Source organism: Nycticebus coucang, chromosome 3 (assembly GCF_027406575.1).
Source record: "Nycticebus coucang isolate mNycCou1 chromosome 3, mNycCou1.pri, whole genome shotgun sequence".
NCBI classification, from domain to species: domain Eukaryota; kingdom Metazoa; phylum Chordata; class Mammalia; order Primates; family Lorisidae; genus Nycticebus; species Nycticebus coucang.
The window spans coordinates 99,673,613-99,688,542 of NC_069782.1; the positions used below are offsets into that span (position 1 = coordinate 99,673,613).

The window sequence follows — 14,930 nt, forward strand, 5'->3', positions numbered from 1 at the left end:
TTTAAAAATATGAAAAATAATAAAATTATAGAAAATCAGCTGGGCGCAGTGGCTCACGTCTGTAATTCTAGCACTTTGGGAGGCTGAAGCAGGTGGACCACCTGAGTTCATGAGTTTGAGACCAGCCTGAGCAAGAGCAAATTTTTCTCCATCTCTAAAAATAGCCAGGTGTTGTGATGGGCGCCTGCAATCCCAGCTACTCACTTGGGAGGCTGAGGCAAGGGAGTCACTTGAGCACAAGAGTTTGGGGTTGCTGTGAGCTATGACGCCATGACTCTCTATCAAAGGCAACAAAGTGAGACTTTGTCTCCAAAAATAATAAATAAATAAAATTATAGAAAAATCATGATGTGCAAGTGTTCTCTTCCTAACTCCATAGGTGATGCAGACTGAGTGCCACATGGAAGGAAATAAATGAAGCCCTACCAGTAACACTGATAAAGCCAAGCAAGTTGCCAGTCTTTGTCTTTTAAATCCTTCATCTGGTCTTTCTTGGGCATGTTTTATATTATGAATTTATTTTCTGTTTCTTTGAATGGGCCGTATTTTCTTGGAGTTTTTTGTATGCTTTTTTTTTTTTTTTTTAACAGGCCCAGGCTGGGTTCGAACCCATGGGGCAGCACTCTAACCATTAAGCTACAGGTGCCCAGCCAGTTTTTTATATGCTTTGTGATGCTTTGGTGGTAATTCTAGAAATCAGATTCTCCGTCTTTGCCAGCGTTTGCTAAGTTTTGTTTTTGTGTTTTGATGGTTGTAGACTGTCTCTGTATCAGGGATTAGAGGTGTGATGAAAATTAAATCTTTGCAGATCTTTTCTTAGCCTGTGCCTTTCCCTAGTTTATGCACAATGACTTTCTCAGTTCCTTCATAAATGTGGTTGCTTTTGGATGTCTTAGACCTTAAATGTATGGCTCCTGAAAAGGGGAAAAAGATAAAAATGAAGAGGAGAAAGAGACAGAAAGAAAAGGTGGCAGCTCTTTGAATCCCCTGGAAATATCTTCAGTAATGGAAAGATGTGCAATAATGGCTGCCCGCCTCTCTGAACCTTGGTGAGGAGAGGCAGCAATCAGTGATTATAGAGCACCAATTCTTAACATCTAGATAGGTCCATTCCACCATTTTCCTACTGTCTACATCTTTTTTTCTTTTTGAGACAGAGTCTCACTTTGTTGCCCTTGGTAGAGTGCTGTGACATCATAGCTAACAGCAACCTTAAACTCCTGAGCTCACGTGATTCTCTGGTCTCAGACTCTGGAGTGGCTGGGGCTACAGACACCCTCCACAACGCGGGTAGAGTGCTCTGCTGTTATAGCTCACAGCAACCTCAAACTCTTGGGGTCAAGCAATCCAATTGCCTCAGCCTCCTAAGTAGTTGGGACTATGGATGCCTGCCACAATGCATGGCTGTTTTTAGAGATGGTGTCTCACTCTTGCTCAGACTGGTCTTGAACTCCTGAGGTCAAGCGATCCACTCACCTCAGCCTCCCAGAGTGCTGGGATTATAGGAGTGAGCCAGTACACCCAGCCCATGGATGTTGTTTTTAATATTAATGTTTCTACATCTATTTGAGATGATTTATGATTTTTCTCCTTAATCTGCCAAAGTTATATTGGTGGACTTTTTTCTAGTTTTCTTTTGTTTCTCTCCTTATTGTCATCATTGTTGCCATTTTGTATGTTCCTAGCAGTTCATGTGTTTCACTTTCTCTTATTCTCACCAAACTCAGTGAAGTAGATGTTACTATTTCCATTTTGTCAATGGGAACAGGTGGAGTACAGTGGGGTGGCCATAGAAATGCTGTTCTATTTCTCCCCTTCTCTGTTTTTTATTTTTTAATTAAAACAATTTTTTTCCTAATCAGGGTCTTGCTATGTTGTACTGGCTGGAGTACAGTGGCACAGTCAGCTCACTGTAGTCCCCGACTCTTGGGCTTAAGGGATTCTCTACCACAGCCTCTTGAGTAGCTGGAACTATAAGCACACACCAGCACACCTGACTAATTAAAAAATAAATTTGTGACTCAGTGCCTATAGCTCAGCAGCTAGGGCACTGGCCACATACACTGGGGCTGGCGGGTTTGAACCTGGCCTGGGCCTGCCAAACAACAGTGACAACTGCAACAAAAAAAATAGCTGGACTTTGTGATGGGTGCCTGTAGTCCCAGCTACTTGGGAGGCTGAGGCAAGAGAATTGCTTAAGCCCAAGAGTTTGAGGTTGCTATGAGCTGTGATGCCACAGCACTCTGCCTTAGGGGGACATACCGAGACTGTTTCAAAAAATATATATATATTTTTTTGTTTTTACGTTTTTTAAAGACAGTGTCTTGCTATGATGCCCAGCTGGTCATGAACCCCTGGCTTCAAGAGATCCTCCCACATTGACCTCCCAAAGTGCGGGAGTTAGAGGAGTGAGCCAATGTGCCTGGCCTTCCTCCTTCCTTTATCTTTATACCTTTCCTCCAACCCCACAGATATAGCAGGAGTGAGGAGACAATCAGCCAACCTGCAAATTTCTAACTTTTTTTTCAGTAACAGCTTTGTTTTTCTGTAATACCTTCAATTTGGTCATCATGTATAATTTTTTATTTTTTTAATTTTAGATTAATATGAGAGTACAGTTACATTATATTGTTTGTATTTGTTAGGTAGAGTCCAAGTTGTAGTTGTGCCCCTCACCCAGGAGGTGTGCAACATACCCTTACATTGTGCCTGTTAGGTGAGATCATACCAATCCCTCTTTTTCTCTCCACCCTCCCTCTTTCCCCTAGTTGAGTTTAATGATGTTTTTCTCTTGTATGGGAGTATATTTGTTGCACTACTGGTTTTGTATTAGCATTGAGTTATTTTTTAATATAGTGCTGGGCTTGGTTTGTGAATATTTTGCTTAATATTATTTATATTTCTGTTTTATCAGCGAGCTTGGTCCATAATTTTCTTCAGTATTATTGTTAATAGATTTATTATCAGGGTTATTCTAATATGATAAAATAAGTTGAGGACTATAACTTGTTTTCAGTTTTTTGAAACAGAATAGCTTGAAATGTTAGTAGAAATTGTCATTAAAGCCATCTAAACCTGGCCTTTTTTTTTTTTTCCTAAGGATTTTTAACACATTTAGTTTTTTTTGTTGGCTATAATGTAGCTTTTATTTTTTTGCATCAATTACATCTAAGTTTTTTCATTTTCCCTAATTTTAAATTTACTGACATATCATTTACAATGTCTGTATTGGTTTCTTATGCACAAACATGTCAGTGACATATAATAATAAGTATTTATTTCTTACTCTGTGGTTCAATTAAAGTGGTTCTTCTTCAGGGATTAGGTTAGCTGGAGTGGCTCTTATTTGGGTTGCAAATTAACTAGGGGCAGTTCTCTTTCAAGTTGCCTGCTCATTGAGATGGCTTTTGTCAGCTGGGTTGGGTTTGCTGCATGTTTCATTCTTGGACCCATTCCTGAGGAGCAGACTGGCTACTTCCAGGTATTTTAACTGTATATTCTCTTGATGGTGGCAAATGCACAAGAAGTCAAACTTAGCTGCAATATACATCTCAAGGTTCTACTTGCATCTTATAGACCAAAAGTGACCTAGATGGCCAAGTTAAGACTATAGAGAATATATGCTTCTTAACCACCTTCAGACCATGATAGGAATGTAGTACTAGGCATACTATAGGGTGGTAATTTAGATCATTTTCTTGAGTAAAATATTTTATTAGGCTCTTATGAAGTGTCATAAATTATTTAATGTTATCCAGCTTTGTAATTCTTAACAGTTAAAATGTGCCCTATTTGAATGACTATTTTTAGCTTTGTAAACCAAGTTCCTTTCAGCATGTAACTGTTGGATCAGAGTTGAAATTTCAGTTGTATATTGAAATCTAAGGATACCCTACAGAGGGAATTTAGGTAGGTATCTGTTATTGTGACCAGTTGGACTTCTTTTTTTTTTTTAGACAGAGCCTCAAACTTTAGCCCTGGGTGAGTGCTTGTGGCTTCACAGCAACCTCCAACTCCTGGCTTAAGCGATTCTTTTGCCTCAGCCTCCCCAGTAGCTGGGACTACAGGTGCCTGTCACAACACCCAGCTATTTTTTGGTTGTAGTTATCACTGTTTGGCAGACCCGGGCTGGATTCGAACCCGCCAGCTCTGGTGTATGTAGCTGGTGCCTTGGCCGCTTGAGCTACAGGTATCCCCCACCAGTTGGACTTCTAAGTGGTCAGTATACATGAAAGTATTATAAGTGTTATTTTCTTATTTAATATCGCAGATACTTCCTGAAGGAAGCAGTCAAGGAATACCAGAAATGTGAGTCAATCAGGAGATGATCCAAAAGGAAAAATTTCACGTTCTAGTAGTATAATATATTGCTTTTTGAGCTTTTGTATCAAATTGAGGAGTTCATGTAGTTATGTTTATTCGGTGGCTGTGAACTCTCCATGCTCTTAATCATTTCCAGAGTTTTTTTAACTACATGTCATTGCCCAGGTTTACCTCAAGATGATTCTAATATGAAGTCAAGGTTAAGAACCACTGTTCTAGTAGACTAGTTTTAGGAAGAGTTTAATAAACTAGTATTACATTAATTTTCAAATTATTGATATTTTTGTTTGAGGTTTTAGAATGGCTGCTTCCTGTGGGAGGCAGAATGAGCGGTGTTAACCATATAGGCAAGTTGTTCAACCATAGCAGTTTGTCTGTTTCATATGCAGGGGTTCCATGTGACATTCCTTTTATTAAAAAGGCATCCTTGCTTAAAAGAAGTTTTGATAGACATTGACTCATCTGGCTTTGAGCTAAGATGGCTAGAGTCTACTTAGTTTCCTAGTAATCTGGCAGACTAACCTGAAAACTTTTGTGAGTCAAAACACCTTTTAAATGTGAGGTGAGTTTTGCCAAGGGATTTCTCCATGGCAAAAATAAAATTGAAAACCAAAGATGTTAGTTTAAATCGACTCTGGAACTATCCTGAAAGGATTTGCCAGTCTAGGTAATGTATTAACTAGTTTATATGGCTAATCAAAACATCCCAAAACTTAGCAGCTTAAAAATTATTTATCTAGGGGAGGCACCTGTGGCTCAAAGGAGTAGGGTGCTGGCTCCATATACTGGAGAAGGCGGGCTCAAACACAGCCCCAGCCAAAAATTGCCAAAAAAAAAAAAAAGGTTAAAAATTATTTATCTATTAATTCTGTGTTTCAGTAATTTTATCTGGGTTCAGATGATTGGTTGATGATATGCCTAGGGGCTGGGATGTCCTCATCTGGGACAGCTTGTCTCTGTTCACATTGTATCTCATCCTTTATCTGCTAACCTTGGATTATTCTTATGATGGTAGAGCAGGATTACTAAAGACAGGGAAAGAGTGTAAATCCACTAAGGCACTGTTGCTTATGCTGCCTTCTGTTGGGCAAAGTAAGCTATAGATTAGGTCACAAATTTAAGATCTCCTGCCTTGGTGGGAACAGCTGAAGAAGTTATACTGTGTAGGATATGGGTATAGGGAGAGGAGAAATTTCAGTTATTTTTATAAACAATATACTACATATGGCAAAGAAGTTTGGGGCAGGAGATGAAATCTAAGAGCTGATAGAAGCGAGAGTGAGACCTGAGATGCCATGTCTTCCCAATATAAGGGAAAGGAAACACAATGAAATATTTCCCCACTGACTGGTTCCTGATTTGGAACTCCCCTGAGAATTTGTAATTACATGCTATCCTAAAATGGCTTTGGGACTTGAGTTTATACTTAAAAATTTCATAATCCAAAAAGTTAATACAAAGTAGTTTGGGGTTGGTGTATATATATTTATTATAATTTACAATATATAAAGGGGTTTTTAGTGGGAAAAAATCCTGTAGGGTTTTTCTAGGGATTGGGGAAAAAATCTAGAAATGGCAAAACATAGTCTCATTGAAATTTAAAATTCAATTGATAAGTAAAACAGCAGGTTGGACACACTGCTAAAAAGAAAAGTAGGGATTTGATAAATTCAGGGAAGTTAGTCACAGGAACATGGAGATAAAAGAGATTTAGAGACTGATATGATATATTGGGAAGGGCCAACATTTATCTAATTCTATTCTAGAAGAAGAGTGGGATGGATGGGAGAGAGATTATTTATAGAAATAATGCTCAAGAATTTGCTAGATTTGAAGACATAAAACCTTACACTGAAGAAAACAAGACCCAAGCTGGATGATCACATTTAATTCATTCCTAAACATAGTGAAACATCAGAGGGAGTTGATAAGTTTACTGAGAGTAGATTGGTGGGTCATCTTCAGCTTTGGTTGTGGAGTTTCATAGGATTGCCTTTACTGTAGTACCTCCAGAAGCGTCTGGGTACATACCTATAGTAGGGATCAGTTTCTCCAGAAGAAAGGAAATAATTGTTTCTGTTGTGGGTTGGTACAGATACCTATTTTCTGATTGGTACTAGATTGCTTGCCTTGTTTTTAGCCTAGAACTTTTGGGTGGTATCCGAATGGTATACTTTCACAGACCACAGCTCTTGGCTAGAACCTGACTGATAGGGGGATGACAGGCTTCCTTGGGCAACATAGAAGCTACTTAATCATCTATTATAAGGGATTTCAGTATAGATCTGGACCCTTTTAAACAAGGGCATTTGTGAAAAGTTTCTGGACTATGCTGATGTAGTCTACATTTGTGATATAGAATTCATTTAGTATAGATTAAGACTATTAATGAATATTTTGTACAGAAGTTTTAGAACTACAATTTTTAAGAGAAAATTATACTTGGTTATATTTGCTATGCTTTTCTTAATGTAAATTGTTTGGAAAGTCCTATTAAGTCTGAGGTTTTCTATCATTTTACTCTAGGCAGCACACTTCTGCTTTTGTTCCTTCATCAGGACGAATTTACTCTTTTGGGCTTGGTGGTAACGGACAGCTGGGAACTGGTTCAACAAGCAATAGAAAAAGTCCTTTCACTGTCAAAGGAAATTGGTTCCCTTACAGTGGGCAATGTCTACCAGATATTGGTAAGTTCTGTTACATTAAAGCTTTGCTAGACATATTAAACTTCTTATCAAAATGTTGGTCTTAAATGATGAACTTTCCGTATTTGAAAGAATTCTATATGGGTGGCGCCTGTGGCTCAGAATGGTAGGGTGCCGGCCCCATATGCCAAAGGTGGCGGGTTCAAACCCAGCCCTGGCCAAAAAGCTGCAAAAAAAAAATGAAGAATTCTATGATACACTGTTAAGTGAAAATAGTAAAATACAGAACAATGTATATTGTTCAGTAAGTTGCTTGGTTTGCTTATATTTACTTGTGCATAAGGAAATTCTAGGTAAATAAGGTAATAATAATAACTTCAGTATATGGGTCATTATCTAGATGGTAGCTAGATACCAGGAGAGAGAGTTTTGTTTTTTATTTTTAATTGTGGTAAAATATACATAACAAAATTTGCAAACTTAATCATTTTAAGTATATAATTCAGTAGTGTTTTGTATATTCATGTTGTTATGTGATCCATCTCTAGACCTCTTTTCATTTTGCAAAACTAAAAGTCTATTCCTATTAACAACTCTCCATTCCCTTCTTTCCCTGGCCTCTGGAAAGCACCATTCTACTGTTTCTGTGACTTAAAAAAAAAAGAACTTGGCATAACCACCACCCTGATTAGTCAGCAGCCATCAATATTGAGACAAGACCCTCCACTAGCAAAAAGATTAGCACTTGATGAAGGTCCGGGTGATTGTTAGCATTTTTAAATTAAGGTATATATTTTTTTATTTTAGATATAATGCTTTTGGACACTAAACAGACTACAGTATAGTGTAAGTGTAACTTTATATGCAATGGGAAACCCAGCTTGCTTTATTGGCATATTCACTTTATTATTTTGGAGACAGAGTCTCAGTTGCCCTCGGGTTAACTGCCATGGTATCATAGTTCACAACAACCTCAAATTTTTGCTTGGGCTCAAGTGATTCTCTTGCCTCAGCCTCCTGAGTAGCTGGGACTATAGTCACCCGCCACAGTGCCTGGCTATTTTTTAGAGACTGCGTCTTGCTTTTGCTCAGGCTAGTCTCAAAATCCTGAGCTCAGGGCGGCGCCTGTGGCTCAAAGTGGTAGGGCGCCGGTCCCATATGCCGAAGGTGGCAGGTTCAAACCCAGCCCCCGCCAAAACCCACAAAAAAAAAAAAAAAATCCTGAGCTCAAGCAATCCATCTGCCTCAGCCTATCCACAGTGCTGGGATTATAGGTGCAAGCCACCACACCTGGCTCCATATTCACTTTCTTGAAGTGGTCTGTAAACCTGTGCTATCTCCAAGGTGTGCATGTATCACATTTTATATATAATGTAAATTGTATATTATTTTCTATTTTTAAAAAATTATATGATATGCATCAATTCAAAATATTAAAATTTTTAAATTTGCTTTTTATATCCTTGCTGCTTTAGCCATACCTGTATTTATTTTACTCTATTTTATTTTTTTTGAGACATAGCCTCAAGCTATCGCCCTGGATAGAGTATTGTGGCATCATAGCTAACAGCAACCTCCAACTCCTGGGCTCAAGCGATTCTCCTGCCTCTGCCTCCAGGTAGCTGGGACTACAGGCGTCTGCCACAACACCTGGCTATTTTTTTTTGTTGCAGCCATCATTGTTGTTTGGCAGGCCCAGCCTGGATTCAAACCCGCCAGCTCAGGTGTATGTAGCTGGCGCCTTAGCCACTTGAGCCACAGGTGCCGAGCCATATTTTATTTTATTTTTAAATGTTTTTAGAGGTAGGGTCTTGCTCTGCTGACCAGGGTAGAAGTGCTGTGGTGTGATTAAACTGAACTTAAGCTATACTCCTGCCTCCCAAGTAGCTGGGACCATAGGTGTGCTCTGTCACACCTGGCTAATTTTTTATTTTTGGTAGAGACAGGTATCTCTCTGTGTTGCAAGGCTGGTCTTGAATGCCTGAGCTCAAGCAGTCCTCCTGCCTTGGCCTCCCAAAGTGCTGGGATTAGAGATAAGAGCTGCCATGCCTGGCCCTCATTTATTTTTTTTAATTGACATTAATTTACTAAAGAGTTTGAAATATTTGAATTCTGTTTTCTAATACATTTTATTTGGCGTACTACAACTAAGATGTACTTTCTTTTTTTATATTTTACCATCTCAAAGTATTCCTCAGAATTGTCTTCTCGTTCATTTTATCTCTTGGTAAAAACCAGAATCTTGGGTTTTCTGTAATGTAGTGTAAAACTTGAGTCACATTTGTGTGCGTGTGTGTGTGTTGTAGATTTTACCTATTCCCAGTTACGAGCCTGAACATCCTATGAAGGGTGATATGTGCACAGGTCAGTATCTTTTTATAAATAACCTTGAAGAATTTTTTTTATAATTAAAAACTTATTTCAGGTGGCGCTTGTAGCTCAGTGGGTAGGGAGCCGGCCACATATATCCTGGCTGGTGGGTTCAAACCCAGCCTGGGCCAGCTAAACAACAAAGACAGCTACAACAAAAAAATAGCCAGGTGTTGTGGCGGGTGCCTGTAATCCCAGCTACTTGGGAGGCTGAGGCAAGAGAATTGCTTAAGCCCAAGAGTTGGAGGTTGCTGAGCTGTGATGCCACGGCACTCTACCAAGGGTAACATAGTGAGACTCTGTCTCAAAAAAAAAAAAAAATTACTTCAGTTTTGCTTCTTTTTAGCAAGGGTCAGTATGTGATAATTACTATTTTTTTTATTTTTATTTGATTTATTTTAGTGGTAATTGTTTTTCTATATGTCCTTAGCAACACTTTGGTGTTTTATCAGTTTATTCCACAAAAGGCATTGTTAATAATGTAGCAAAGAGATTTTGTAATTTTAAGTAGCATGGAAACTGTAAGGAATAATGTATATTTCTTTTGAAGTTATGAGTTAAGGATGCATGTTTTTACCTCCAAAATTGCACAGTTTGAGATGATTTGCATTAAAATGGGAAAAAGGTCAGAGTTTTGGGATCAGTTATTTTGGCTTCAGTTTAGGTTCATCAGAAAATTGTTAACATATAGTAGCCAGTAAGTGGAAACAACCCAAGTGAATGGATGAAAAATAAGGTATACACATATGGTGGAATATTGTTCAACTGTAAGAAGAATGAAATTCTCATATATGCTACAATATGGATAAATTCTGAGAAAAGGTTGAGTGAAAGAAAACAGGCATAAGTCTCAGTGCCTGTAGCTCAGTGGGTAGGGCTCTAGCCACATACACTGCAGCTGGCAGGTTTGAACCCGGCCCGGACCTGCCAAACAACAATGACAGCTACAACAAAAAAATAGCCAGGTGTTGTGGCGGGCCTCTGTAGTCCTAGCTACTTGGGAGGCTGACAAGAGAATTGCTTGAGCCCAAGAGCTTGAGGTTGCTGTGAGCTGTGACAACACTGCACTCTACTGAGGGCAACATAGTGAGACTCTGTCTCCAAAAAATAAAAATAAAAAAAAAGAAAGACACAAAAAAGACAAACATTTTATGATTCCACTTATATGAGCTATCTAGAATAGATTCATGGAAACAGAAAGTAGAATGGAGGTTACTAGTGGCTAGGGGCAAGGAGGGAATGGAAAGTTACTATTTAATGAGCTTCTGTTTTGGCGAATAAAATAGTTCTGCAGTGATTGGTGATATAGTCTAGCAAGGGGGAGGGGAAAGGAGGGAGAAGAGGGGAGAGGCAGGGGGTGATTGGTGGGATCTCACCTAATGTACACAAGGTGAGGGTGTTCAGCATGCCCCCGCGGTGAAGGGCTCAACTACAAGTTGAACTTTAGCTTGAAGTGAGAACAATGTCACCTAAACATTTGTACCCTCATATTAATGAGCCTTGATGCCAATGAATTGTACATGTAAAATAGTTAAAATAGTAAATTTTATGGTATATAATATAGTTTAGTATAATAAATTACACATGAACTTTATGTTCACTTTGTATATATGAACACAATAAAAAAGTGTAAAAATTGTTGATAGTCATTTTGCACTGTACTAGAACTATAAAGGATACAAACTAGTTAAATGTGAATTTAATTTGTTTTTTTCAGTCTTCCAGAGGTCAAACCCAGGGCCTCCACCATAAATTCCATTGTTACTATTAACTGGTGTGTCCAAGGCCATGAATAATCGAAGACCTTCTTAATGGGTGGGATATTCCAGTGGTGTAGAGATTATCTCCCTGGAGCCAGGCAAGAGGCATACTTTTCTTGGTGTAAACTTTAAAAAACTGTATTAGTTTGCTAGGGTTACTATGACAAACTACCACAAACTGGGTAGCTTGAACAGCATGAATTTATTGGCTTATAGTTCTTTTTTTATTTCAAATTAATATGAGGGTACAAATGTTTAGGTGACATTGTTCTCACTTCAAGCTAAAGTTCAACTTGTAGTTGAGCCCTTCACCGCAGGGGCATGCTGAACACCCTCACCTTGTGTACATTAGGTGAGATCCCACCAATCACCCCCTGCCTCTCCCCTCTTCTCCCACCTTTCCCCTCCCCCTTGCTAGACTATATTTGTGTTTTATCATTCGTGTGGGCATGTAATTCTTTATATATTGATTTCATATTAGTATTGAATACATTGGATTTTTTTCATTCTTTTTTTTTTTTTTTGAGGCAGAACCTCAAGCTGTTGCCCTGGGTAGTGTGCTTGGCATCATAGCTCACAGCAACCTCCAATTCCTGGGCTCAAGTGATTCTCCTGCCTCCGCCTCCCAAGTAGCTGGGACTACAGGCTCCCACCACAATGCCCGGCTATTTTTTTGGTTGCAGCTGTCGTCGTTGTTTGGCGGGCCTGGGCTGGATTAGAACCTGCCAGATCAGATGTGGCTGTTGCCTTAGGGCTTGAGCCACAGGTGCCAAGCCATTTTTTTTCATTCTTAAGAAGAATGTGCTTTGCATGGCACATTCACCGGTAGTTCAGTGGGTAGGGTGCTGGCCACTGAGGCTGGCAAGTTCGAACCCAGCCCGGGCTAGCTAAAATCAGAAATGACAACTGCAACAAAAATATAGCTGGGTGTTGTGGCAGGTGCTCGTAGTCCCAGCTACTTGGGAGGCTGAGTCAAGAGAATTGCTTAAGCCTAGGAGTTTGAGGTTGCTGTGAGCTGTGATGCCATGGCCTTCTACCAAGGGCAACAAAGTGAAACTCTGCCTCAAAAAAAAAAAAAAAAAAAAAAGAAAGAAAGAAAAATGTGTTTCATCACCATCCAAGTAAACACAAAAGATACAAAGTCTCCATCTTTTCTTACCGTATACATATGCCAGTTTGTTAATGCTGAGTTTATGAGTTGGTGGGCATTTGGGCTGCTTCCACAGCTTGCAATTATGAATTGAGCTGCAGTAAACATTCTGGTGCAAAGATTTTTTGGTCTGGGTAAAATAGTGGTAATGGAATTACGGGATCAAATGGAAGGTGACCTTTAGTTCTATAAGAATTCTCCATACTTCTTTCTATAAAGGTTATATTAGTTTGCATTTCCATCAGCAGTGTATAAATGTTCCCTTTTCTCCACTGCCAACATCTGCAGTTTTGGAATTTTGTGATGTGGGCTAATCTTTCTGGAGTTAGGTGATATCTTAGAGTGGTTTTGATTTGCATTTCTCTGATGACTAAAGATGAGCATTTTTTCATGTGTTTTTGGCCATATATCTGTCATCTTCAGAGAAGTTTTTTCAAGACTCCCGCCCACTTATAAATTGGTTTATTTCTTCTTTTGTTGATTAATTTGAGTTCTCTGTGAATTCTAGTTATCAGGCCTTTGTCAGATTTGCAACATGCAAAAATCTCCCATTCCAAGGGCTATTTGCTTTGGTTGTGGTACCTATAGCTGTGCAGAAGCGTTTTAGCTTGATCAAATCCCATTTATTTATTTTTAGATAAACTGGCTGCAAGTTAGCAAAGGCATCTTCCTCATAAAATCTTTTCCCAGGCCAATATATATATATATATATATATATTTTTTTTTTTTTTTTGCAGTTTTTGGCCGGGGCTGGGTTAGAACCCACCACCTCCGGCATATGGGGTCTGCGCCCTACTCCTTTGAGCCACAGGCAGTACCCCCAGACCAATATTTTTAAGTGTTTTCCCTGCGCTTTCTGCTAGAATTTTTATTGTTGTGTGTCTTAAATTTCAACCTTTTATCCAACGAGAATCAATTTTGTCAATGGTGAGAGGTGTGTGGGTTCAGTTTCAGTCTTCTACATGTGGCTAACCAGTTCTCCCAGTTGAAGTCCTAAATTAGAGTTGCTTCTTTATGTAGGCCATGGGAGAGAATCTGTTTAATGTCTCCTAGCTCCTGGTGGTTTTTTTTGTGGGGGGTGGAGATAGAGTCTCACTCTGTGTCACCCTGGGGTAGAGTGCCATGGTGTTATAGTTCACTGCCTCAGTCTCCTGAGTAGCTGGTACTACTGGCATCCACCACAACGCCTGGCTATTTTTTAGGGGGTGGGTTGGTGGGGGGAATGGGGTCTCGCTCTTGCTCAGGCTGGTCTCAAACTCTTTTTTTTTTTTTGAGACAGAGTTTCACAATGTCACCCTCGGTAGAGTGCTGTGGCATCACAACTCACAGCAACCTCAAACTCTTGGGCTTAAGGGATTCTTCTGCCTCAGCCTCCGAAGTAGCTGGGACTACAGGCACCTGCCACAGCCCTCTGGCTATTTTGTTGTTGTAGTTGTTGTTTAGCAGGCCCGGGCCAGATCTCAAACTCTTGAGCTCAGGCTATCCACCCGCCTTGGCCTCCCAGAGTATGAGGATTACAGACATGAGCTACCATGCCTGGCCACTTGTGGTGGTTTGTTGTTAATCTTTGGCATTCCTTGGCTTATAGATTGCTGTCTTCATCTTCTGTGCATGTGTATGTGTCTGTTGTTTAAATTTCTTCTTGTAAGGACATAGTCGTAGTGGGTTAGGGGCCTACCCACTCCATTATGACCTTCACTTAACTGATTTTATCTGCAATGACCTTATTTCCAAATAAGGTACATTCTGAGGAAATGGGGATTAGGATTTTAACATATTAATTTTGCAAAGACTCAAGTCATCCCATATAACACCGAAAACCTGATGAGCTAATCCTTTGCTGCACAGAGGGTATTGTAGGCATCACCTCCATAAGTATGGGCAAACTTGGTTCTTGAAAATGACTTGTTGTATCTGATTGAATAACCATCATTCTTAAATATGACATCTAAGTCTTTTGTTGTATAACTGATTGGTTGGATTACATTCTAGTAAGAAAGGGAACAGATTCTTATTGAACCTCTGCAAATAACTGTTATCACTGTTAATGCTAAAAGAAAGGAAACTTACTAAGAATTTGAATTCTCATTGAATTATGGGTATCAGTGAGAATCAGTTATCATTTTTAAATATTTCTCTTTAGTTTACCAAAGCAGAGTTTGCGAAATTATTTCTAATTTTAGAAAGAAGAAATGACCCCCTTAAATTTAAATATCCAGAAAATAGAACATTAAAACAGCGCAAAATGTTATTCCAAATAGATAACATAATAATTTTTTTCGTTCATTCCTTCATTCTTATGTAATGACCTCTTATTCTACTGGATCTTGGGTTAGCAGTTTCACGGAACTGTATCTCATCTAACAAAGAGAGTGTAAGAAGCTCACTGCTGTGTTTTTACAATTATTTAAGAGGTGTCTCCTCAGAAGCCTGTACCCACCTGTCTTCTTTGATATACTATGTATAGATTGTTTCAGGTTCCTTATGTAATCCTTTTAACAGGGCTCTTAGACTTACCTTCTGTTAAAAACACAAACTCTGGCCTGTTAGCTATAGGAGAGTCTTCAGGAAAGCATCAGAATAAACAGAAACTTAATAGATAACAGGATAACAGAGGCTTAAAATGATTGTGGCTAACATTACTGTGGTATAATGTAATGAAGGTTCATAAAAAGAGTAACA

General features: G+C 39.1%; 1 protein-coding gene across 6 annotated transcripts in view; it reads left to right on the forward strand.

Annotated features, from left to right (window-relative positions):
* The window catches only part of HERC4 (HECT and RLD domain containing E3 ubiquitin protein ligase 4), a 158,798-nt gene that overhangs the window by 68,441 nt on the left and 75,427 nt on the right, over positions 1 to 14,930 (forward strand). For all 6 annotated transcript variants that reach the window (XM_053582950.1, XM_053582951.1, XM_053582949.1 and 3 more), the window contains one exon: positions 6,850 to 7,010. In XM_053582950.1, the coding sequence (XP_053438925.1) occupies positions 6,850 to 7,010 (161 nt within the window). The remainder of the gene's footprint in view (positions 1 to 6,849; positions 7,011 to 14,930) is intronic.